This window comes from Porites lutea, chromosome 5 (genome assembly GCF_958299795.1).
Source record: "Porites lutea chromosome 5, jaPorLute2.1, whole genome shotgun sequence".
Lineage (NCBI taxonomy): Eukaryota > Metazoa > Cnidaria > Anthozoa > Scleractinia > Poritidae > Porites > Porites lutea.
Genome location: NC_133205.1, coordinates 21,974,520 through 22,001,398, shown reverse-complemented (window position 1 = coordinate 22,001,398; position 26,879 = coordinate 21,974,520). Strand labels below are relative to the sequence as shown.

The 26,879-nt window shown below is 36.5% G+C and overlaps 1 protein-coding gene across 2 annotated transcripts; it reads left to right on the top strand.

Moving 5' to 3' along the window:
* Positions 1–3,911: 3,911 nt before the first annotated feature.
* LOC140937288 (probable gluconokinase) lies at positions 3,912–16,056 on the top strand. 2 transcript variants are annotated; one of them, XM_073386830.1, is made up of 6 exons: positions 3,917–4,221; positions 6,334–6,426; positions 7,568–7,598; positions 9,745–9,831; positions 11,197–11,240; positions 12,894–16,056. In XM_073386830.1, the coding sequence occupies exons 2-6, from the start codon at positions 6,386–6,388 to the stop codon at positions 13,300–13,302; spliced, it is 612 nt and encodes a 203-aa protein (XP_073242931.1). In that variant the 5' UTR covers positions 3,917–4,221; positions 6,334–6,385; the 3' UTR covers positions 13,303–16,056. The 2 variants fall into 2 exon arrangements, with proteins under 2 accessions (XP_073242932.1, XP_073242931.1); XM_073386831.1 differs by lacking the exon at positions 9,745–9,831 and having other exon boundaries at positions 3,912–4,221.
* Positions 16,057–26,879: the final 10,823 nt, after the last annotated feature.

Genomic DNA, 26,879 nt, shown 5'->3' with positions numbered 1-26,879 from the left:
TTTGCTGTGGTTTGGGGGAAAAGAAACAAAAGAACAGTAGATTCTGATCCCGAGTCTACATTCTTCTGGTAATGGGTACCCTGTGGTAAATGCGGCAAATTTACATCCCTTTCCTTTTTTCTTTTTTCTTAAAACATTGTTGGGCGTGTCTCGCAACAAATAAACCGCAAAGACCAAGTGCAGAAAATATCCTTTATATACTGATCATGTTCATGTATCTATCAATAATATCTGATTCTTTGAAGGGGAAGGAAGAGAAGGAGAAGGAATGTAGGCGCGCGAGGACATAAGCAAGGGTAGCCATTGTTTCCTTCTTCCTTCTCTCGCGCGCTCAGTTATGTAACTGGGCGCCTTAATTTCTATTTTTCTTTCCCTTTCAATCTCCTGCCACTCAAGGTAATATCTGATAATCTGCACATTACCCTTCAGCTTAACCCGTTACTCCTAGCCCATTATCTAGAATGCCCGTCACCTCTTGGACCTCTCTTGAGCTAAGACATCAAAATTGTTTTTGAGTGGGCAGGAAAGTATCAATCATTCAGGGAAAGTGATAGAATTGTTCTTTTTCAACAAACTCCATGTTTCGTTTTTGGCCTAATTGTGCAGTCTCTAAATCTCTAAAATATGACAAATTGGTTTTTGATTGAAGTACAAATTCTTGCATTTGCTTCTGTTTAGGCCTTGAGCGGTTTGCGATTGCAATTATTGGGTCCACTCAGATAAAGCTATTAAAAAACGTGCAGAGAAAAGTTTCACTCGGTTTCATCCGCGGGACAATTTTTTTTCTTGATTTAACACTTTCATGAAACAGTTTTCCTGGCTGTTGATCTAAAACACAATCGGACACTTCGTTCAAATCAGCAGCGGCCGCGATTTCACATCGATCTGGTTGTATTTTAATAAAGTTTGTAAACTTATTTAGAAATGTTTTTCCTTTGTAACAATTACTTGTTTGAATTACATGAATGTAAGTTTGGAAGCCAAAGATAAAAGTTGAAAGCTTCTCACCTCAAAAATTAAAACTTTCAGAATAAATTATCTAATATTTGAACCCTCGAATTAAGACTTCAACTTAAAAGGAACCTCAGCTCAACGAAAGTTCTAAAGTTATAGACTCATCCGAATGCAGTGTTTACTAGATTTTCACAGACAACATTGGAATTTCTGAAATAAGTACACTAATACTTTACGCACTGATCAGCCTAACATTTAACATAACCTGCCGCAAACTTTGTAATGCTGTAATATTTTCGGAGGTTCCGATGTACCTTTTACAAATTTTTATTTGGCTTTAATGTTTTTCTGGTTTTCTTGCCTAGACGTCTTACGTAGGAGGGGAGGAGGCGGGTTTGAATGTGCTCCTATCCCACCTCGTCTTGGCGCATACTGCACAATAAAACGTGTGATGATCATAGCTTTAAAACCTTTGTAAAACGTTTCCAATTTGTTTTAAGGCAAAGTGTATTTGCATAAGACGGTTGCTCTCGTACAGCACGCTGCAAGGCACTGTGCAAGACGATACGTGAGCCTCATTCTGCCTAACGAAGAGTTGTAACCTCTTGTCACTTTCGTAAGATTGTATCTTGTAATAACAATTCATGTTGGTTGTTAGATAATTATGTGTACACATTGACCACTGTTTGCGTTTGGCCGGATGTATTAAATGCTTAATGTTAATGCTTCCTTCTATACCCTCGCGGAAAAGACCTAACTTCGAGAGCACCCCAAATATAACACCCTGAAAAAGTCTTATGATGTACCTTTAGAAAATGTAGGCACCACTTACATGGACCTCGCACCGCTGACGTTCACCGACCCTGTCAGGAGATCATATCCCTGATCCTGTTCAATCAAGGCTTCCTTTCCGGCAGAAACACAAGCTGTTTAAAGCACCTAATGGTGACGTTGTACAACCTGGTTAAGACTTGAGATCCCCAAAATCAGGACATCCTGTTGGGTGGCAAGTACCCGTCCACCTGTATCCGTTTTCATTAAAAGAAAAATAGCCGGCGGGATAGTTAGCGCAAGCAAAGTTTTGGTAGAGGAGGAGCTGCGAATCCTGGAGGCGAGGTTAATAACTTAGGCTACATATTAAGACAAATCAGAAATAACAAGCTTGAACATTTGAATTGAAAGTACTTAAGTTCAAAGGCAAGGTGGCAAAGAAACATTCTCTAATCTTGCGCGAAATTACTCGAGTTGTGGGTGCTTTGAAAAGGACTGGGGATATGAATCTGACAAACAGGTCAAATCGCCAGGGGGCGAAGTGCCAGTATCGCGTGCTTACAAAAGAACTGGATAAATGTTACGAAAACCAATTGCGTTATATCCAGTGGATAGGGGTTTATCCGATGAATAATATTATCCATCCTTTTGAACAACTGGGGCCTGATGTTGCTGTAAGAGGCGTTAAAGCCCTTAAGTAGTTCGCAAGAAGTTGATTTGGCACTTGTAGTACTAGCAGAAGAAGCCGTATCAATTTAAGGGGGCAGTCTGGTTCCTTTTGCGGGGGAAATGGGGTGTTGAAAGCAGTTAGTCGGCTAAAGAGTTCAGGGGCATCTTGTTTTGGTTGTGGACTATCTGGTCTTTGTCTTCTAACTACGCACTTCATACTTAAGTGTTCAACAACCCCCAAATCCAATCTTTTTAATTATTTTTTTTCAAAATTTTGGAACACTCCCATCTTTGTTCATAAAAAATGCGAAAAATAAAAAAAATACTCGAACAATAGGCTATTTGCATGATGGCGTCATTTTACTATTATGACCAGGATCCTTCAGGGTTTTGTTTTCTTGTGCAAATTAAGGCTTTTGTTATTTAAACCTCACTGGGGCTACCAAAATTAAATATGAAAAAGAAAAACGAAAAGTCGTAGTAGTAAGATGACGCCATCGTGCAAATGGCCAATTATTGAACCCGACTATGACCTTTGATTGAAAAAAATCTTGGCCAGCTTGCCAGATATTTAAGAAAAAGGGCGAATATAAATGAAAAACAAGGCTTTTATTGACCAGACTGCCCTCCGACGGCGCTGTTTTTTAATCTTTATATTCCCATTTGAAACCAACCATAAATCATTACGTTATCTTCTCTGGTGATATGGGTTACCTTTTAACTCGACGTTAACAGCTCTAAAAATATCAACCCTAGTATTGATTTTGCGGCAAAGTTCTTGAAGTAGTCGCCGAAGTAAGTTTAGATCACGCAGGGCTATCCTTAAAGCAAAAACAAGAATTGCTAGTTTAATGTATATGTTTAATTTGTTTAATTTTTTAGTTTAATTTTTATCTCGGGTAATTTTCGTAACGAAAGAAAAATAAAAATTATCAGAGATAAAAAGTAAACTACAACATACATGCGCCACAAGGAATATTGCGGTTGTCTGTGGTTGTTCAAGTCGAACGGATTATTCATATTACCTCAAGTTCTTAACAAAACTGAACTCTACCCAGGCAATGGGAAAAAACAAGAGCAAAAAGAATCAATATGTATGTTGACAAGTCTTCCAGGGCCAGGAACAGCAAAACTTAATACTCCGCGTGGTTTAAACAGAAAAATGCTAGTCCCCTTAATCTTTACGGGAATCTAATCAAAACCATGACCTCAAAGTTGCAAAAAACGCCATACATTTTTGTCATTTTGTCATGTTTTGGGGTTATAAAAGGAAGCAGTCTGAATTGTTTGTGACTTTCGAACTGTTTCCACCGTTTAATTTCCATTTGTATCACGTTATTGTTTTATTTCGCAAGCAGGTGGTCAGGAAAAGATGTGATTTTCCAAAATTTGCCGTCGCTCTCGGATATAAAGGAGTTCTTGAAAATTGATGTTGTTCAACTATCGTAAAACACAGGGTAATTTTAGCCAATCAGCGGTTTTCAACAAGAATGCGGTGGGAATAATTGGGGCCCTGGGGCGGAATAGTTACTTAATCCTTGGGTTTTGAAGTCTATCACTCAGTGTTGATGGTCATTTCAACTTTTCGTCGTTTTTGCTTCCTTTTTACCGCGCTTAGACTTCATCAGAAGAAACACAGGAGAAACCTAGCTGGTAACTGAACTGCATAAGAGTGGACTCGTCAGCAAATTCCTAGTTTTGTCAGCCAGTCCAGCCAATCGTTTCCTAGTTCATCAGCTGTAGTGATAGAACAACAACCACTTAATACAATTTGTTCCCTGACTTCTCCTCTTTGATCCTTTGCTGTGTTCAGCATTTCCTTACCAGGTAAGCTTTCTCACTTTATTTCCCTAAAAGCGGATGTGTTTTACCTAGTTAGACTAGCTTTATCTTGAGTCATACTTCGATGGGAGCTGACAGGCTGCGAGATTAACGTAGTTCTTTGAGAGACCACGAATTGCCAATTTTATAGATTGTCCTGTAGGTAAACGTAAACTACTTTGATAGGGTTTCGTCTGAGGTTATGTATGTGGCAGTGATCTTGATAACCAAACAACATATTAATTTTATCAGCAACACAGATGTCTTGTGCTGGAGTTAAGCCTATTTTGGGTAAACAATTTGTACTCGAAATTGTCACACTGCACACAGGATGTGAAAAAAGTACCCAAAATCGTGAACCCCGTAAAGATCTTCTCCCATCAATGATTTTATAGCAAGCCTATATTTCAGTTAACGAGGAAGTTTATTTTGGAACGTCCAAATGAGAGGGTCGTTTTAAATTTGGTGTTTAATTTTTTATGAAATAATGATTTATTACAAAATGAATGGAACAACGCGTTTATTCCACTTGGCGCGATATTCGTACAGATCAATTACTTAAGTTTACCTTCATATTAACTCTAAAATGTAAGCAATCTATACAGAGTCTGTCTAATAAACGTTTTACATTTAAAAATATCTAACTGCAGTTCAAAGTAGGAAGGCCAAAGGCATGACTCTTAATCATTAAACAAATGTCATTTGTGACTTTTTTGGCAGTGCCCAATATATAAAAAAACAACAACAAGAAGTCATGAATTATGGATGATGTAAATCATGTGGTTTGGCAAATATATTTCTGTCGGTAAAAATACTCCATATCATAGTTTGAAAAGTTTTGGTTAAAGTTTTGGTTTTGACCACCATAAACCAAGCCAAATTTCCTCTTCGCTGCTTAAATATCATTTTTAAGACAGATGATGATCTTATTTTTCATTTTTTATATTTTTTGTTGCCTAGGGAACTACAATATCAAAACATTATAAAAAGCAGGTGTGAAACCCACATTTTAAAGACATGTCTCCACCTGTACATTAAAATGATACACATTAAATTTTATATTTGAACTTAATGAAGATGCCATAGGAACTTCTGCTTTCCCCTCTAACCCCAAACATGACAAAAAAATTGTTGATGTTTGTGGCCATGGATTAGATTCCCTTTAAGACTAAAAAAAGAGGAAATTGCTTTATTTTTTTCCTTTTTTAATTTTTTTTCTTGACCTTATGCTCCATGTATTGCCTGAAGTGACAGCTGTCTAGTCAGTATTTTCAACTCCCAACCTGATGGCCTGTTGCGAGGTTGAAGTGAAGATAGACCAAAAATGCTTCAGCTACTTTTTTTGGAAGGTACAAAATTCAGACCAGAACAACTCATTTGACAAACAAGGCATAATGAAAGAGGCACTATAATATTGTTATTCAATGAGAAGCAATCATGTAGACAACGGCCAATAAAATTATAAAATCAAGACAGGAGCATTTAAGGTCGGTACACACTAGGCGACAAGTTGCAGCAACATGTCATGGCAACATGTTACAGTGACAAATCGCTTCTTGTGTACTTGAGAATTTTTGTGAAAATATTGGTCTCTGCTACTGAATTTTGTCGCAGCAATTAACATGCCACAGAAAATCAACTCCAATAATAATGTAATCAGTTCCAGATAAACAAAAGTCATTCCTAAATGTCAGCCAAACTCATTGATCAAAAACGTGTCAACAACTTAAGCCTGTGGCATGACAGTTTGCTTTAAGCTTTAATGGCTTTCAAACTTCATCAACAGCTTAAACCTTTGGCACAACAGTTTGCTTTAACGGCTGTCAAACTTGTAGTGTTTGTGGGCAAAACCCGTCATGTTTGGCACTCTGTCAGAACAGGTTTTTTATCTCTTGTCTATGCTTAGATACAACTGACAGTAGTGGTACAACCCACTATTAAAAGTATGCAAGTAGTTATTTAGTGTTATGGATTGTCCTCAATCAAAACTCATATCCATTTATCTTTGGGTGTGGTGATATGAAATACCAGTAATCAGTTAGAAAACAAATGAAAGAAAATTTGCCCAAAAAATTTATGATAAAATTGACTCACAACATGTGCATGTCTTCTTTGCAGGTTGAATGAGGTGTACTCAATCCAAGACACAATTTTTTCACCCTGCCCGATCATGGTTGTTGTGTTGGTAACCGGTGTTTGTGGAAGTGGAAAGTAAGTGATGACTTGAATTTAATTTCATTTTCAACCCTTATACCTTACTACCAAGAAGTGGGGTTTGGCAGGTTGGAGGTACTCTAGGAATTTTTAGGTGGGGTTTAGCTGCTGAGACCCTATACCAAACCATTTCAAACTGCAATTTAGGTACCATAATCTAGACCAAAAGTTCCAAATTAAAGTTCTTGTCATAGCAAGCCCTAGGATTTCACGTTAATGATCGTTTCCAGTACCAAGTTGTTACCGTGGTCTTAAAATAACAGAACCGAAAAAAACGTTTCCCAGTGACATTTACAGCAGTAGGGTTCAATTTACAGAAATTCACTATTTTCCAGCCCAGATTCTTAACTAGAAGAGCAATTCTTAGTTATGATCTGGGTTATGTACGAAACTAAACCATTGATTACCATCTGTCATCTTTCTATTGTTCACCATCTTGAATTGTTACATCGAACATTGCTGGTTTATGGCCTCCAGGGCCAAGAAAAAAATATATGACTTCCAAAAATTGAAAACACTTAAGAGGTGGGTTAATTCCCATGAATTTTCGAGTGGAACCAAAAAATTGGTACGAATTCTTTTACATGATCCCTGGGCACAGAAACAAAAAATTGTTTCCATGAAAATTGAAATCCTAGGGCTTATCATACTCCAGGCTCACTAAGAACCAGAAACTTGACTTTTTATACTACTGGTCAATTAAAAATGAATGATGTGCTATCCTACACCTAAATGCTTTGATTTCTATACCCTATCTCAAACTTTACTGCTTGAAAACCCTACCATACATACTCAACTCGGATTACAACTCTGACCACTCGGTTAGTTCAGGTCTACTAGGATCAAACCCTTGCTAGACAGTAAACAAAGGTCTCAAAAACCTTATCAGGGCATGCTGGTTGTGATATAACACCCTGTGTTAGTTCATAGTTCGCGGTTCATTGTGCAGTGATGTCAAGCTTTTGGCATTGTCTCCTCATCTCCAGCTATCCATTTACAATGGATGTAAAAGAAAACACGGCACTATTCTTTTTTATTTTAACAGTCTCAGGGGCAATGCAAGGGTGGAATATTCTGCCCCTTTTTCTTTCAAAAAAGCCTGATCTGCATGAATAATCTACTTTCTTCTATTCTACAGAACAACAGTAGCTCGTGCCTTGGCAAAAAAGGTGGGTGTCTACTGCTGTTTGTTGGTTATTTTTTTCTTTGGGCATGTTAGTACCTTTATATTAAAAGCTATCATTCACAGGTTTTTCAACTGTTTTGTAAAGTAGCGGAGATACTTCTGAAAGCACCGGACGTGAATTTTTTCTTGGCGCCGTAAGGTGCATCGCGAGCGCCGAAGGCGCAAGCACCTAGGGGGGTCTGGGGGCATGCTCCCCCAGGAGATTTTTAAAATAGAATACTCAGAAACGCCATTTCCAGCGTTTCTGGAACCAAGGAAACAGTTTCCTAGGCAATGCTGGCGCTCACTAAAATTCTCTTTAAAAAGTAAATTACTGAATGAAAATGGTCAGTTGGTAGGGGGAGGGGGGGGGAGAATGGCAACAACAGAATTTTCATTGGCTTATCATTGCGAATTTATTTGATTTTCAAAAAAGATGTTTGGTAACAATTCCGTTTAAATGAAGAGGGGAAACCAATAAAATATCCCGCCGCTCAATAAGCAAAGAAAAAAGAGTTATATGGCCGTTTTGAAGAATATAATTGATTATTCTGTTATCCTCTAGTCAGTATGTTCATGAGATGCCTTAGTAAGAAAAATATATAATACAGTAGTAAAAAAAAATCGCCAATATTGATCTCAAAGTACCGGACGTGGAATGGCAAACGACCGGACGAAACGTCCGGCCTCCGGCCTCAAATGAAAACCCTGTCATTCATATCAATGGTGGATGCAGCTGGGTTTTGTTACATTCTTGCCAGTGGATAAGTTAAAAGTACTCTTGATGACAGTCATTGTTTGGAACTATGCTCATTAATTTTCCTGCTTTACACTATTGAAATTAGCGATATGCAAATAATATTGCCTTGTCAGATGACATATATATTTTTCAACAGGCAAGTTTGATGACTGCAAGTTACTCAAACAAAGGTCTTTTTTCAGTTGCCAATACATTCATTACTGAATGAAATATTTAGTAATTCCTTGCTGCACTCCTGACAAATTTGGAAGTGAATTGTCAAGTCTCTTATTTGTTTATTGGGAGAGTCCAAGGCCTACAACAGATTTAAATTTATCCTCAGATGCTTTAGATTTGCTGTGAACTCCAAAAGCAAAGATATTATCAACCCCACCCCATAGAGGGTTACTGGGAAATTGGAGGGGGGAGAGGGCTGGTATATGTTAAACCAACATTTATGCAAAGAAAAATTTTTCAGAGGGGATGAGGGTGGAGGGTCAATCCAATAAACTCTCCATGAGGGAAAATGGAATTTTTCTGGTCATGGAGCAAGGCAATATATGTACTGCTTTTACAGTCACACGCTTAATACCAACAGCTCATTGCAGTGGAACCCTGTTGATAAGGTCACCAATGGTTAAAAAAATTTGGCTGTATCAATGGGGTGGCCATATTACCGAGGCAGCGTTAACTTTCATGATTTGAGGCCGTAATGACAAAACTACTTGGAACTTTTCTTCCGAACATAGAACACTTTTAAAAATCGGCTATTAAACCTCCATGAATGCATTTTCGTCTAAAAACAAAACAAGAAGAGGCTCAGCTTACTAGGTCAATGAAATTGACATGTCACAGGCTTTTGATTTTCAAAATTTCAAAGGAGCGGCCGTATTAATGGGGTGAAGTTATGAAAGATTTTACTGTGTGGGATTTTTATTAATGGGTGGTGGCATTAACCAGGATTTTTATAAGAAAATGTATGGCCTTTTTGTCCCTGAGGAAAGAACGCCTTTACAGTTTCTCTAATTTCAACCAACTTAATATGGACTTTTTCTATGACCCCCTCAGTGTCCGTATTAACAGGATTTGACTGTACCTGTGCTAACCAAAGAGAGTACATGTAATGGACCTCATAATGTATTTTCACAGGAAATCAGCTAGCCAGGTAGCCTTGCAATGAAATGCATGGATCCTTTATCTTAAAAATCTGGATTTAGATTCGATCTGACTAGTGAATTTTTCTGGTGTGTGGATTCTTCAGATTCAAAATCCTCTTTCAGACTTTAGTAAAGAAGTGTAAAATGTTTTTTAAGTTTCAAGAATGCAGATTGGGATTTTCTCAAAGGAACAAACCTTTTGAAATTGCTGATGTTTTCTCTCTTACTAATCTGCATTCAATCACTTTTGACAGTTATCATGCCCCTATGTGGATGCTGATCATTTCCATTCAGCAGGGAATATCACAAAGATGAAACAGGGAACTCCCCTGACTGATGAGGTAAACATAGTGGCTTTCGTTACTTTTAGGCAGCTGTTGTTCTACAGAGGAAAACAAGTACATGTAAGTGCGTGAGCAAAGTGACGAGTTTATACGAGGAAAAAAAATGATGTCGTATGTCCAACAACTAAGAATGGAAAAAGAGCAAATACTGGTCATTTATTTATTTTTTTGGGGGGAGGGGGATTTTAGCCAATTTACTGTAGATTGAAGGCAGAATAATAGAGCAAATAACTAAAAAAGATTCATGTTTTTTCTTTTGCTGTACATTCTACCTTTGTCGTATACATTCATCACGTTGTCGAATAAACTCGTCATTTTTTTTTCCTCTATAAAGCGACAGTCCCCTAGAAGTAACGGAAGTCAACATACCGGTAATCAACAAGGGCAGGCAGAGGGGGAAAGGGAAGTGAAAAGCATAAACAGTATATATATAATATTATATGGTGACTTATATTTTTAGCCATGATTAAAATTTTGAAATCAGATGAAATACAACTCCACACATACATGTACAACATGTATATTTGGAAGATATCATTGATCTGTTTATGTGAACTACAAATTGTGCATAATAATTTAATTGTGATACAAAAAAGTTTCCTTTATGCACGGAAAAGCCTGAGCCATTAAGAGAAAACATGTTATCAGATTTCCCTGACTTGCTGAAGTAAGGAACTTTAAAAGTACTTGCATGCACCATTAGGCAGTTTTCCCAAGAACCTTTCTCATTGTCATGAAAGATATTATTCACTGTGGAGAATATTTATAAAGGGTTTCATTTATTGTTTGTCTGACGATTGTCACTTAGATATTGAATGCAACATTTCAACCTTGACTGCAGGTCGTCATCAGGTTGAAGTGTTGATTTACTAAGTAGGACTATTTGTACCACCATGGTTGTTGGTGATTGGTGTCCAACAAATCTTGCTCTTTTTCGGTGGGTTTCAATCCGAAGCATTGTGGCATTATGAGAGGGGGAAACTGTTCTCTGAATGGTCTGTTGTGGTACCGATCAGCTGCTATGTTGTTTGATTGTAAGCATCCACGCTTCAGGAATCTCAATTCCATTGTCTTTGTTGATGGTGTTACGGTAAAGTCTTAAGTGATTTAAGCCTCTTTAACTCCATGAGAGTACCAGTGAGGGTCTCTATCAATAAACTTAACCTCGTCCCAGAGTGGATATTGCCATTTACATTTTGTGTTGTTTTTGCACTCTTTTTCCCTGTCTAACTGCTTGTCATAGGTCTTGTTTTGCCTTAGAAAGGCTTCAGTCTTTGTTGGGGACTCTCACCGGCACTTTTGAGTTAACCACCATTAATATAAGCTTCACTAAATATCACTATCCATTTGTATATTTTACAGGACAGGCAACCTTGGCTACTTGCCTTAAACAAAGTGATTGAAAGGTAACATATATATCTCTATACTGTTATATTATTATATAATTTCAGTTGTGGAGATGACAGAGTGCAAAGAAAATCATTTTTACAGCTTGCCATTCGGGCCAGCTGAAGCTAGCATTTACTAGCCCAGACGTCATTTCAACTAGCCCCAAAAACTTTTTGGCTAGCAGAATTGATTTCACAGTTCTTCTGTTATTCGAATTCCTCAAAAAACATCACTTGACCGTCGGGCAAGTTAAAAACAGAAATATTCACTAGCCCGATGGCAAAATCCACTAGCTGTCTGGGCTATCGGACACTACTTTCTTTGCACGCTGAGATGAGTTTTGATTTTAAGCTCTTGAATCTCGTGTTGTTTGCAAATAGCTAGATGACAGCCCAAGCTGCAAGCAATGTGCAAGCAATGTATCAATTAAATCTTAATTTTTGAGTTACATTTATCTACAGTTGTATTGTGGATATAAATTTTTAAGGATCACTTTTGTTTTCTAATATTAAAGCGTGCCTTGACATTGACAATATTAAAGCGTGCCTTGTACATTAACAGTAATGAATTAAGCTTTTCCAGTCATACCATCTCTAGGATTTTTACACGTTTTTATCATTGCCTTTTTACACAAAAACAAAGAAATAAGATAAAAAATTGTGCCAAAACATGTAGATAAGGAGGCAAAATGACACTTTTAGAGTCTTGTACTTCTATCCCTTTCAAATAATTTGTGAATTCATAATATGAATTCACAAATTACGAGGCACACTATATTATAGTGTGTCTCGTAATTAAATTCAGATGAAACTTGTTTGGTAGCACTTTCATATCAAATCACCTTGATGAAATGAATCAGAATTTATTAAGTTTTTGTTTTCTGTTGTGGTTCTAAATATTTTACCCTTGGTTCAAATTTACTTTCCCTTGGTTCAGTGAATAACCCTATCTAAACATATCCAAGAAGAAAGGAAAACAAAGTTTGAACCTAATTTCAACCACAGCACAATTTAATGTTCACTCTTACATGCAGATATTTAACTTACATGTATTTGAGCATTTACATAGGTATACCTTGTTTTGAAATTGGCTGTAATTGGAGTGAAATAGATGCAACAACAAGTGATAAAGATCTGGATTGTTAAACAACTTCCTGGAGGGGATACGTGGGGAATTTTTGGTGGAACATGCCACTTGGACCCCAGAACCCTTGCCAGCTAAAGCAGACTTAGTTCAGCTAACTTTTGCTAACTTATATGAGACAAAACTCCCAAAAGCCCTCCCTATTTTTAAGTCTCTACTTTCCAGAAACAAACTACCAAAGTCAAAACTTTCTTTGCTATTAAACTGAGAAGCAGGTAAACTTAAATTTGCCGATTTAAATTTTTTGATTGTCAATTCCTGGTTTCTCTAGTGTAGAATAAAATCTTCAACCGATGCCGATAAATTGATCAGTTTTCCTCCAATTTCTGTACCCTGTAGAATAGTTGCTTGAACAATCACACATTCTATATAGCCCATATATGGCAATACCCCCTCCCCAGAGAGCAAAATAATTCTCCTCCACATTACCAAAGGAAATATGTGGAGAACAGTGCACAGAATAAATTATGGATTTTGGTGTTAGATTTATTGTAAATTGTTAACTTTTGGGTGCCATCGACTCTTAGGTGGAACAAGCGATCTGAATCAGGAGTACTTGCTTGTTCAGCCCTCAAGGAACAGTATAGACAAACAATTCTTCTTGGAGCAGAAGCAGCCTCTGAAAATAAACACTACTGTTCAAATGGTGACAAGAGACAAAAGCTGTCCAGACCATTGCCTTTCTGTTGTCTTGTTGTCCTTCTTCATGGCTCAAAGGACTTGATAAAGGAAAGAATGGAGAAGCGACAAGAACATTTTATGCCCTCTGATTTATTGGACTCGCAGTTTGAAAGTCTCGAGGAACCAGATAGCTGTGAAATGTACTCTGTCATAAAGGTAGCAGTGGATCAGACTGTTGAAGAAATTATCAATGAAATTTTGCGAGCCTTAAAGGCTAAATATGGAATCAGGGTATCAATACACAGTACTGTCTGAAATGCGGCCAGCGGGAATTTATATTTTTCTTATTTACACATAGTGGGGTGTGTGAAATAAGGCCTCAAGTGACTCTTGATTCAATATCAAATTCCTCCTCCTATTTACATTTACAAGGACAAATAAAGCAAATTGAAAGGAGAATCTACTAGTTAATAACTTGTTAATCAGAAGTCACCTGGGGATTTATTTCGTGCACATTTAAGGTCAAAACTGGCATTATATGCAATCATATTTACTGGCAGCCTGAGAAAACAGATCTGGGTAGTGCTTCTGACTGGTTGAAACAGATTTCCCACAAGGCACGACCAATCAGAAGCACTACCCAGATCTGGGTCGTGATGCGTCATCAGTATGGAATTTCTGCACTCATTTCTCAGATGTTATTTTGCGGGGAAATGACCAGTGGCGTTGCAAAATGTCATCTGTTTTCTCAGGCTAATTTACTGGACTCAGTTTATAAATACCTCTTACTATCCAATTCTGGAGTCTGTACCGCAGGAAGTGGAATGAGTTTGCACAGACCATAAATCAAGCGATGAGGACTCCTATCTTACAGTACAGGCTGAGAAAATACGTTAATCAGGCAGGCGAAGCTTGAGGCTGTGCAGCAGATTACAACCCGCAAAATAGACTAATCATTATTTTATAACAAACTCTTTTCTTGAAAATTTCCTTAGTTTTTGCAGTCAAAGTTATATGCTGGGCACCCAGTTTTCATGGGTTCAGGTCCCCATAAATTTTTCTTAGAGCTTAGTTTTGTATTTCCCAGGAAAAAACAACATGCCATTTTACCAGTTTTCTCTACATTACAGTTACATGCAGGGTATTTGCTTGCTTTTTAGTTGTTGACATACCGGTAAACATTGTATTTTCCTTGGTTAATTCCCACAGTCACTGCTACAGTAACCATTGTTGTGATTAGACAGCACAAGAATGGATGACACTAACAGGATCCCTGTGGGTGTGTGCTTAATACGTTGCTTTTACTGAAAATATGGGTAGAACGGTGTAGGACCTCAATAGTGGAACTTGTGTCTGCTCAGGAAGAACTGTCTAACATACGTTTATGCTATACAACTTTACAGTCTATCTAAGAAAAACGTGAACACCTAAAGAATTTTGATTGTGTAGTGACCAGTCACAATTACGTTCAAACTTCAGAACCACTAACTAATTGCTCTTGCTGTTTGCATTTTAGTTTTCTCATGCTTGATTGGTTTTTGCCTTGTCATGACAATGGCATTCCAGAAAAAGATATTTTTGATGCTGTTTTTGCTATTCACAGTAATTAATTAGTAAAAATTGTTTTTTGCTGGTTATAGTAGGAAACTAAGTGTAAAGGACGAACAATGTTATGCCTGTGTCATCAGCTGAGCAGATGGAAGAGTGGACTCTCTTTCAATGTTAGCGGGTAAGGTATCCAGTCACGTCACCACCAGTCCATCTCGCCACCAAGAATAGAACTTAGTATATACAAAACAATTGAAAAAAACTTTCATGAACATGAATTTTCTCTTAACTGTCACTTTATCATTTTTTTTTTCAAACAAATGACAGGTTTTGGTCAAACAAGGCAAGGATCGTCAACTTTGATCGATAGATCTCTAACCGTCAACTTCAAATTCGAAGAAGCTTGGCAAGAAAGTAAAATCCGTGGTAAACAATCTGGGTAAATTAAATAGGCCATTTCCGAGTTCCCCCAGGCCTCTGTATAAAAACGAGGTTAGAAATGATTTTTCATTCTCATGCAAATAAAACTAATTTTCACAAGAAAGGTTGTGCTCTTAGCCTCATTTTGAAAGTGAGGGTTTTGGAACTTGGAAGTGGCCTAATGTTTCAATTATTTCGGAGTTATTTCTTGGTTGGGAGTCAACCTCTTTGTGGCGAAATTGTTGGTGGTGAGATGACTGTAAACTGTGAATGATAATACTACTTCCTGTGGGTTGTCATCTGGACGGCAAAGTATTGTCAAGGATAAATTGACTGTTATAGATATTACTTTTTCAGCAGTGTTTAGAATGGGGTAAGATATGACTACCTCATTGTAAATTAGAATGATTTCAAAGTAGATTCTTAACTAGCCTGAGAAAACAGCCGTCATGTCGCCACTCCACCACTGTTTTCCCCGCAGATCTGGATAGTGCTTTTGATTGACTGAATCAAATGTCCCTCGCTGCACGAGCAATCAGAAGCGCCGCTACCCAGATCTAAGAAGTGAGATGTCATCAGTATGGAATTTCAGCGCTCATTCCTCAAAAGTCATTTCGCCGGGAAACTAGTGGTGGCTTTGCAAAATGATGGCTCTTTTCGGCGGTTTATTAGAAAGATTTAAAAGTAGATTATTAACCTTTTAAGCCCCAAGATCCACATACAAATTCTCCAGACTAATCTCCATGCATTTCTTTTAAGAATAGCTGAGAGAATTTGGTTTAAGATCAAAGTATTCCCCCTTTGATAATCAATTTAGTAATTCTCATAACCTTTACTCTTGATGACCTGCTGATATTGTTGGGAGAAAATTGATGTTGGTCACTCTTGGGACCTAAAGGGTTAACATAAAATGTATATGTTTGAAAACGAGTGAGGTACATTGGGCAACCTCCTGCAGCACATCATCTTCAATCATCTTCTATATTTTTGCAATTAGATTCAATGTTTTTATAAATTATTTTAAATAGTGATATAAAATTCAATTTGAAAGCCACTTAATTATTGTAAGTTAGGTTGTTGTAAATAAATTAATTGTGTATATTTGGTAGCAGTCATAAGTTGTTCCTGTCAGTGTACCTTGCGGCACAAACTCTGTAGTCAAAGGAAAACATTTGTCAATCATTTAGGCCGCTGAGAAGTATGTGACGTGATTAACCCTTTCACTACCAAATGTGGCCAAAGGCAAATTTCGAGCAAAGTTTCCAAATTTCATTTTCTAAAATTTTGACGAACGAATAGCAGAATGTGACAGTACAGGCAGAGAGCTTTCATTTGAATGGTCACACCATAGGATTTCGTCCACAGACTCAAAAGTTAGAATCACCTTACAAAACTCCATCAAACACTCTGGCAGTGGAAGGGTTAAAGGGGCTGTGACACGAGGGTATTGCTGTTCTAGGTCAATTCTGTTCAGGTCAAGTCAACTTTTATTCAAGCTCACACACAGTATTAATACAATTGAGTGTTTTGAATATAACAAGAAAGATTGTGAAGAAGGAAAAGAAATTTTTCAATTTTAGGTTCATTGTGCAGAGTTTGGGATGTCTAAATAGTTCGTACAACTAACCGAGTAACCATTCCTTAGTGCCCTGACACATTCACCAAATTATCCTGTTGAGTTATAAAGAATACATCACAAAAAATTCATCGGGCAGCACTCAACCGTAATGTTTCCGCCTCGTACCCAGACGTCTCTCTTTTAATGAAAATGTGCGCGCAAAGGAAGGCGGGAAGGAGACAATGGACTGCCGTCTGTACCCTTCCCATGGTTCCTTGCGGTTCATCACCAGTCACTCGTTTCGCGCTCGCCTCTGCCATGCAAAAAACGAAGCGCCTGAGGAGGAGGCTGGTAATGTTTGGTGATTTTGATGGCTTATTATTAAAACTAGAAAAGGGTTGACCCAACCATTTCCCTTTTCAGTCCATGTACATCCACGCCATCACGTTGCAACAGAAAATAGGAAACAAATTCAGTGCTTGAATAGCCTTAAATAGCAAAACTGGACCATTATTTTTAGAATTCAATTGATGTGAAGATAGGTTTTAGCTTTTAAAAAGATAGCATATAGCGTGACAAAGCCTTTTAAAAAGTGTCATGTGCAAGCAAAGGCGTTGCATCATTTCAGTTTTGTGGCACACAAGCAGAATGACGTGTAAATGATGAGTGATACAAATCGAGTGATGGGGAATAATGGTGAGTGATGAGTGAATCCCATCTTGATTTATCTTTGCTTTTAAGTAAACATCAAACATTTTCGGCTGCAATTGTCGTTTGTCAAAATGGACCAATAAAGGGCGTTAAGCAATGTTTTAGAGTACTCCCAGTCACCTGTACAAGGAGGGTATTTTAAAATTTATTGTTTTTTTGGTAAAAGATAGTTAAATATATTGTTTGGTGATGTTCTAGATAGAACACAAGCTAAAAACGCGACTAAACCCATGGACTAACCTCTTTAGAAAAACCCAAAGTTACCAAATATGTAATATCCATATTATAATAGCTTGTTGTCTATCTAGAACATTACCAATTAACGTTTTAAACTCTGTTTTACCAAAAGAAAACAATAATTTCAGGAGCCTATGACCATGACTATGGCCATAGGCTCGTGATAATTTTCAAATTTTTAACCAAAATTTTGGACTAGCCCCTTCAGAAAACAAAATTAGGCAAATATACAAAGCCGAGGCTTTTATAGTCTGTAAACGCATGTTTTCTATCTAGAACATCACCAACTTGAATAACATTCATAACTCTCGTTCGCCAAAACACAAACAATAAATGGAATATCCCCTTTAGAAAAAAAACAATTTGTTAACTATGTAATGTCGAAGTTTTTATACTTAAGAAAAACTTGTTTTATATCTAAAACATCACCAAAGATCATCTTAAATTCTATTTTGGCAAATTAAAAACAAATTTGCAAATTGTGACAAAACCCTTTAGAAAATATCTAGTTTCGCGACTGTGTAAATTTGAAACTTTTATGGTCTAGGGGTGTGTTCCCTTGGGATGATCCGGATTAGGATCGGTGATCCCAGATCACTCGGATCATGGTAGAGCAAATGAACCGCTGAATCCACTCTGGACAAGGATTCATCGGTTCATTTGATCTACCATGATCCAAATGATCTCGGATCACTGATCCTGATCCGGATCATATCAAAAGAACGCACCCTAGGAAAACTTGTTCTCTCTCTAGAACATCACCAAACAACATTGCAAACTCTTTTGCAAACACACACACACACGTAAAAAAGGGGGGGGGGGGGGGGGGTAAAACGTTTACTAAAACCATAGAAAAACCCCTTAATACAAAATAACAATTAGCGGCTATGTAAATTAGAAGATTTTATACTCTATAAAAGCTTCCTTTCTCTCTACATCATGACCAAACAACATTCTTTACTCTGTTCTACCAAAAAATAATAGTAATTTCAAAATTCTTCATTTTCGCCCAAAATCATAGGCTAACCCCTTTGCAAAATTCCAATTTAATGACCTTTCAAAAATCGATATTTTTTATGGGCTAGGAAGACTAGAAAACTATCAAACACTTTTTTTACGCTTAAAAGAATTTACAAATTTCCATTTTTTCACAAACATTAAGGGTAGAAATTCCCATTTTAAAACTTTCCAATTATTGACTAAAGCCATGGGCTAATCACTTTTGAAAATTTCGATTTTGCGGACTTTTTTTAAAGTTGACTTTTGTTGTCTAAAAAGCATTCTTTTATATCCAGAATATCAAAAAAGGATGTTCCCTGCCTGGATATGCCAAAAAACCACCATGGCGAAAAATGGCCATTTTTGGCCAAAACCCATGGATTAGCCTCTTTAGAAAATTTTCTATGTTTTGGAGTTTTTTAAAAGTTGACTTTCGTTGTCTAAAAAGCATTCTTTTCTATCCAGAATATCCATAAACGAGCTTTCCTGATTGGATTTGTCCAAAAACCTCAAAAGAGAAAAATGACCATTTTTGGCCAAAAACCATGGACTAACCCCTTTGGAAAATTTCGATTTTTTGCACTTTTTAAAACCTTGACTTTTCTCGTCTAAAAAGGAAAACCGAAAACCATGGACTAACCCCTTTGGAATTTTTCGATTTTTTGCGCTTTATTAAAAGTTGACCTTTTTGTCTAAAAAGGATTCTTTTCTATCCCGAATATCAGAAAACGACCTTTCCTTACTGGATTTTCCCAAAAACCACCAATGAGAAAAATGGCCATCTTTGGTCAAAAACAATGGACTAATCCCTCTGGAAAATTTCGATTCTTTTGGACGTTTTTTAAATCTTGACTTTTCTTCCCTAAAAAGCACTTTTTCTCTATCCAGAATATGAAAAAACGGTCTTTCCTAGGTGGATCCAGGAAAGATCAAACCCATCAAGAAAGGATGTTTCCTGACTGGATTTGCCTAAAAACCTCAACAAAAAAACTAACCATTTTCGGCCAAAAACCATGGACTTACCCCTTTGGAAAATTTCGATTTTTTTTGCACTTTTTAAAACTTGACTTTTCTTCTCTATCCAGAATATATATACATAAAAAACGATCTTTCCTGAGTGAATTTCCCAAAAACCTCGAATGAGAAAAATGACAATTTTTTGCCAAAATGCAAGGACTAACGCCTTTGAAAAATTTCCATTTTTCTGGACTTTTTTTCTCTAAAAAGCATTTTTTTTCTTTAAAGAATATCAAAAAACGGTCTTTCATGGGTGGATTTGCCCAGAACCCTTGAATGAGAAAAATGACTATTTTTTACCAAACTGCATGGACTAACTCCTTTGAAAAATTTCGATGTTTTTTAAAACTTGACTTTTCTCGTCTAAAAAGGATGTTTTTTCTATCCCGAATATCAAAAAACGCTTTTTTCTGACTGGATGTGCCCAAAAACCTAAAATGAGAAAAATGAGCATTTTTTGCCAAAGTTCAAGGACTAACCCCTTTGGAAAATTTCGATTTTTTGGACTTTTTCAGAAGTAGACTTTTCTTGTCTCAAAAGGATTCTTTTCTATCCAGAATAACAAATCAAAGAAAGACTATCGTCAACTCGTGGGTACGTTGTTTAGAAAATAATCAATTAGTTATCACCTCTGGTTTTCCCACAGTGAATTTTAGGAAATGATAGAAATTCAGATTACAAATATACTATCCTTGTTCTGGAAACACAATACGTTTCTTGCTGTTTATTGCACTTTAGTAACAGTTATTTAAGTATATATTTAAAAACAACAAAAAAACCCCAGCAAAACAAATAAGCAAACAAGAGAAAACAAATAAGAAAAAAAAGGAAAAGGGGAAAAAGAAAGTCTTTAGCAGAATTTGAACCCGGCACCTTCGGGTTGATCCGACCTCACATAGCCACTACGCCATTGAGGATGGTCCCATGATTCCGGGTAAAGTTTCAAGTTGAATACCTTTTCCATGGAACTTCCGCCGGCAAACGACCGGGGCAAACGATCGAACCATACTTAACCGATTGAAAAAACGACTCGAAGCAATCGGATGAAATTAAGGCTAATTGAGACCAGGCTACTGACAGTAAAAAACAATGTAAACGCATTTCATGGCAATGAAAGAACATATGCGATACAAAGCCGACACAACTCCCCCGCGAAGTAGGACGCAAAACATTAGCTTATGTTTTCTTATCTCGATTTCCGCTGTTATTTTAAAGGTAATGCTCAAACTCACATCCATTTCCCCCCGTGATCTTGGGGAGTCCTTAAGAAGAAGAAGAAGAAGAAGAAGAAGAAGAAGAAGTGCCTTTATTTACCATACATTTCACCAGTCCATATTTTATAGTCCATATTTTATACCCGGTCCGCAGTCCGTAGTCCGCAGTCCGTGTTTTATACTGACCGCCATAAATTCATTCATACACATAACCTACTACACTACTACAAGGTAGCAGATCCAGCCAGCGTCGAAGTTGAAGGAGTCGAAGAGCAAATGCTCATCTTCTCGTCAAGTTTAACGCCTGGACGGGTCAAAGGCTTTTGAATCGTACTAATTTGAAAGATTCCTGGGTGTCTTAAATTTGGTAAGACCTCTATCCTAACCGTGCTGTAGCGCACGATGCACGCTCTCAGCGAGGAATTTGATGCTACCGAACTTCGGCGAGCGCGTGTTTCTTTGGAAACGATAGATCTTCGGTCTCGAGTTCGGACCCGATTAATTACGAAGTGCGTCTACTACGAGTGAGCGAGTGACTCATTTGCATATCTCTGTCCCTGCAATAACTCGTGGTACGCTCGCGCGTACCCACGAGTTAAAAACGACCTTTCCTGACTGGATTTGTCCAAAAACCTCAAATGAGAAAAATGACCATTTTTTGCCAAAATGCATGGACTAACCCCTCTGGAAAATTTCGATTTTTTTACTTTCCTTGTCTAAAAAGCACTCTTTTCTATCCAGAATATAGAAAAACGATCTTTCCTGGCTGGATTTGCCCAAAAACCACCAATGACAAAAATGGCCATCTCTGGCCAAAAACCTTGGACTAATCCCTTTGGGAAATTTCGATTTTTTTGGACTTTTTAAAACTTGACTTTTCTTCTCTAAAAAGCTTTTTTTTTTCTATCCAGTATATATATATATATAAAAAAAACGATCTTTCCTGAGTGGATTCCCAAAAACGTCGAATATGAAAGATGCATCTTTTTTCTATTTTTCTATCCGGAATATAAAAAAAGGATCTTTTCTGCCTGGATTTTCCCAAAAACCAGCAATCAGAAAAATGACCATTTTTGGCCAAAAAACATGGAAAATTTCGATTTTTTGGACTTTTTTAAAACTTGACTTTTCTTGTCTAAAAAGCATTATTTTCTTCCAAGAATATCAAAAAACGATCTTTCCTTACTGGATTTGCCCAAAAACCACAAATGAAAAAATGGCCATTTTTGGCCAAAACCCATGGACTAATCCCTTTGGAAAATTTCGATTTTTTGGACTTTATTAAAAGTTGACCTTTTTTGTCTAAAAAGGATTCTTTTCTATCCCGAATATAAAAAAAACGATCTTTCCTCGCTGGATTTGCCCAAAAACTGCCAATGGGAAAAATGGCCATCTTTGGCCAAACCATACACTAACCCCTTTGGAAATTTCGATTTGTTGGACTTTTTTAGAAGTTGACTTTTGTTGTCTTGAAGCATTCTTTTCTATCCAGAATATCAACAAACGATCTTTAACCTGACAGGATTTGCCAAAAAGCCTCAAATGAGAAAAATGGCCAATTTCGGCCAAAAAGCATGGACTAACCCCTTGGAAAATTTCGATTTTTTTGGGACTTTTTTCAAACTTGACTTTCCTTCTCTAAAAAGCGTTTTTTTCTATTCAGAATGTAAAAAACTATCTTTCCAGGCTGGATTTGTCCAAAAACCAGCAATCAGAAAAATGACCATTTTTGGCCAAAAACCATGGACTAACCCCTTTGGAAAATGTCGATTTTTTAGGACTTTTTTAAAACTTGACTTTTCTTGTCTAAACAGCATTCTTTTCTATCTAGAACATCAAAAAACGACCTTTCCTGACAGGATTTGCCAAAAAACCTCAAATGAGAAAAATGACCATTTTTGGCCAAAAACCATGGACTAACCACTTTGAAAAAGTTTCGATTTTTTGGACTTTTTTAAAAGATGACTTTTCTCGTCTTACAAGGATTCTTTTCTTTCCCGAATATCATAAAACGATCTTTCCTGGCTGGATTTGCCCAAAAACCACCAATGAGAAGAATGGCCATTTTATGTTTGCATTGCTCGAAATGACCGCGTATTTACAAGGCCCCAAAGCTTTTTGCTGACTTGCAAGGACCCATCTGTTATAAAGATCTCCAAGATAAAGGGAGAAATCTCATAGTTTATTTGATATAATCGTGTAAAACTTGCTTATCATTGTTAATAAATTATGACCTTAATTTGCAAACCACTGAATTTCTCACATTGGGTCTTCGCGATTTTGGTGAAACTCTGTTCAACGCAAGGCACTAATGCACACTATATGTAGCCGAGAGATTTTTACGAAAGAATGCCGGCAACAGAAGAAGTTCGACTCAGACCCAAAAGAGGCGTGGCACTATAACCACGTGACATTTACTTCGATCGCCAAAAATTTTATGCTATATTGTAGACTGATCTATATGTTATCCATGCTATATGTTATACTCAAGATCAAAGCAAAGGTGGGGATACCAGAGAGCTTCAACGTAGGATGGTACCCCCACAAAATAACTCAAAATGAGTTGCTTATCATTTGAAACATTGCCAAATACACTTTCATTCACTCAACTTTTTTATAATCTTAAATAGCTTGTTTTTCATATAGAACATTGCCAAACACAATTCCTTAACCTTGTTTTTCAAAAAGAAACCATTTTTATTTTCCAATTTTTGCCTAAAACCATGGGTTAACCCTTTTGAAAAATTCCTTTTTTCGGCTATAAAAAATCAGTACTTTTATGGACTAAAAATGCTTCTTCTCTACATAGAACAATACCAAACGCATTTTCTCGAACTACATTGCCCAAACAGATATATTTTTAAAAAAATCGACTTTTTATAGTCTAAAAAAGCTGGTTTTCCATATAGAGTATTACCAAAAAGATTTCCCTGACATATTCTGTCCAAAAAGAGACAATTTAGAAAATGTCCAGCTTTGACAAAAATCATGGGTTAACCACTTTAAAAATTTCCAAGTTTACGACCACTAAAAAAATCGACTTTTTTATAGTCCTAAATAGCTTGTTTTTCATATAGAATATTATCAAACACAGTTCCTTGACCTATTTTGTCCAAAAAGAAAGAATTTTAAATTTTCCTATTTTTGACCAAAATCATGGGTCCGTTTGAAAAATTCCAATTTTGCGACCATTCAAAAATCGACTTTTTGTAATCTAAAAAGCTTGTTTTTTTATATAAAATGTTACCAAACTCATTTCCTTGACCTGTTATGTCGAAAAAGAAAAATTTTTAAATGTTCCAATTTTTGGCTAAAACCATGGGTTAACGCCTTTGAAAATTCCTATTTTCGACAGAAAAAATCAGTAATTTTTTAGCTTGCAAATGCTTTTTCCCTACATAGAACAATATCAAACACATTTCGTTGAACTATTTTGCCCAAAAGGATATAATTTAAAAAACTTCCAATTTGTAAGCAAAATCATGGGTAGCCTCTTTAAAAGCTTCTAATTTTGCAACCATTTAAAAATCGACTTTTTATAGTCTAAAAAAGCTTGTTTTCCGTATAGATTATTACCAAACACATTTCCTTGACCTACTTTTTCCATAAAGAAAGAATTAACAATTTTTTAATTTTTGCCTAAAACCATTGGTAAACCCCTTTAAAAAATTTGCATTTTGGGATTTTTCAAAAATCACCAATTTCATTGTCTAAATAGGTTGTTTATCACATGAAACATTACCAAATACACTTCTGTTAACTATTTTGTTAAAAAAGAAACAGTTTACAGTTTTCTCAATTTTGGACCAAACTAATGGGTTAACCCCTTTGAAAATGTTCGAATTTTGCGACCTTTCACAAATCAACTTTTTTTATAGTCTAAAGTTGGTGGTTTATCGTTTGAAACATTACCAAATACACTTCTATTAACTATTTCGTCCAAAAAGAAACAGTTTACAGTTTTCCAATTTTAGACCAAAATAATGGGTTAACCCCTTTGAAAAACTCTAATTTTGCCACCATTTAAAAATTCCTTTTTGTAGTCTATAAAAGCTTTTTCTCCAGATAGAATATTACCAAACACATTGCTTTGACCCATTTTGTCTTAAAAGAAAGAATTCGCAAAATGTCCAATTTTTGACCAAAATCTTGGGTTAACCCCTTTAAAAAATTCAAATTTTGCGATCATTCAAAAATCGACTTTTTTATAGTCTAGAAAAGCTTGTTTTCCATATAAAAGATTACCAAACACATTTTGTTGACCTGTTTTGGCCAAAAAGAAAGAAGTAAAATTTTCCAATTTTTAACCAAAGCCTTTGGAAAATCCCTTTTTTTTAAATATTCAGAAATCATTACTTTTGTAGTTTAGAAAGGCTTGTTTTCTTTTTAGAACATTCCCGAACACATTTTCTCGGGGATTTTTTCACAAAAAGAAAGAATTTTGAAATTTCCAATTTTCAACCAAAACCGTGGGTTAACCCCTTTCCAAAATTCCTATTTTTCGACTATAAAAAAATCAATACTTTATAATTATAGTCTAGAAAGGCTTGTTTTCTATATAAAAGATGACCAAGCGCATTTCCTCGACCCATTTTGCCCAAAACGAAACAATTTTAAAACTTCCAATTTTTGACCAAAATAATGGGAAAATTCCAATTTTGCTACCATTGAGAAATCGACTTTTATAGTCTAAAACGGCTTCTTTTTTATATAGAATATTACCAAACAAATTTCCTTGACCTTTTTTTTTGACTAAACAACGTCCTATTTTCCCATTATTAGTCCAGCCATATGGTGTAAAAAAATAGCTGAATTGTGCACTTTGGGGTAAAAGCATCAAACTCGGCACAGTGATAGTACTAGTTGCACTAATTATTTTTAGCGATGGACCTCACTCAAATATGCAAGGGGGAGGCACATTGTGCCCTTGGGGGGAGCGGTCATGGCCTTTTTGTTTTGGTCCGGAAAAGACACGAAAACGGGAAGAAAGCGGCCTAAAAAACTTTTGCATTCCCATTTTCTTCAAAGTAGTGCAAGGTAACCCTATAAAATACCTGTTACTTACTTTTCTGAGAGATTTTCTAAAATTATTTTAATAGAGTGTGTAAGTGATTCTTGTCACAAGGGAAAGCCACGTAGAAGCAAGTTGAGTTCTGAAGGGCGGAATTAATTTGAGTTAAAGCATTACAATATTATACATGCACCCCCTGACACATCAAAACACTTCATTAATATTTTTGAGACACCTCCTGATGGAACAAACAAGACTGCACGCGGAAGAAAGAAACGGTCAGGCTACTCAAGGAAATTCTGCATGGCGGACAGGAATGGCTGGTCTTTTTGCTCTCTCGTTTGTGAGAGACAGTATGCCGTTTTTCTCCCTCGAAAAGATAAGATGTTTCATTTTTACACTTTGATTGAAGTGAATTGCACTTTTTGAGAATTTAATTGCTCAGCCAAACTACCGCAAAAATAAAACATGAGACACTTACAGAGACCTTCAACGACATGCAACGGGGAGTTATTAACCACTTTTATTGCGGGCGACAAGAGTAGCCCGCAATTTTCATCTTCAGGTTATTATTATACATGCATCGCAGGTATGTAGCCGGCATTCGTTTGAACTTCCACTTATAAGGATGAATGGAATTCACAGAAAGCAATTTGATCACTCGCATCTGGATCTTCTCTGGTCTCTTAGAATCTGATCACGCGTGCTTGGAACTTCATCTTCCATCGTTGTCGCCCTCACTCCGTAACCTTTGGTTTTCTCTTGTTTTCAATAATATATTGATCTCTCTCACACTCTATTGTCATCTTTACAATTATCAAAAATAAAAGTGCCGAGTTGAGGAGAAAAGGATATCGAACATCAGACGTCTGATAACAGTTATATAACATAACATATAAAATCAGACGTCTGATAACAGTTATATGACAGCACACGTCTGATAACAGTTATATGATGTCAAACGTCTGATAACAGTTATATGACAGCAGATGTCTGCTGTCATATATGTTATATAACTGTTATATAACAATTATATAGCTGTTATATAACAGTTATATAACAGTTATATAACAATTATATATGACAGTTATATAACATGACAGAAAATCACACGTCTGATAACAGTTATATGACAGCAGACGTCTGATAACAGTTATATGATGTCAGACGTCTGATA

Coding starts and splice junctions, on each gene's coding strand:
- LOC140937288 (XM_073386830.1), top strand. CDS start 6,386: ATGGTTGTTGTGTTGGTAACCGGTGTTTGTGGAAGTGGAAA. Junction 6,427..7,567: donor GGTGTTTGTGGAAGTGGAAA/GTAAGTGATGAC, acceptor TCTATTCTACAG/AACAACAGTAGCTCGTGCCT. Junction 11,241..12,893: donor TTAAACAAAGTGATTGAAAG/GTAACATATATA, acceptor ATCGACTCTTAG/GTGGAACAAGCGATCTGAAT.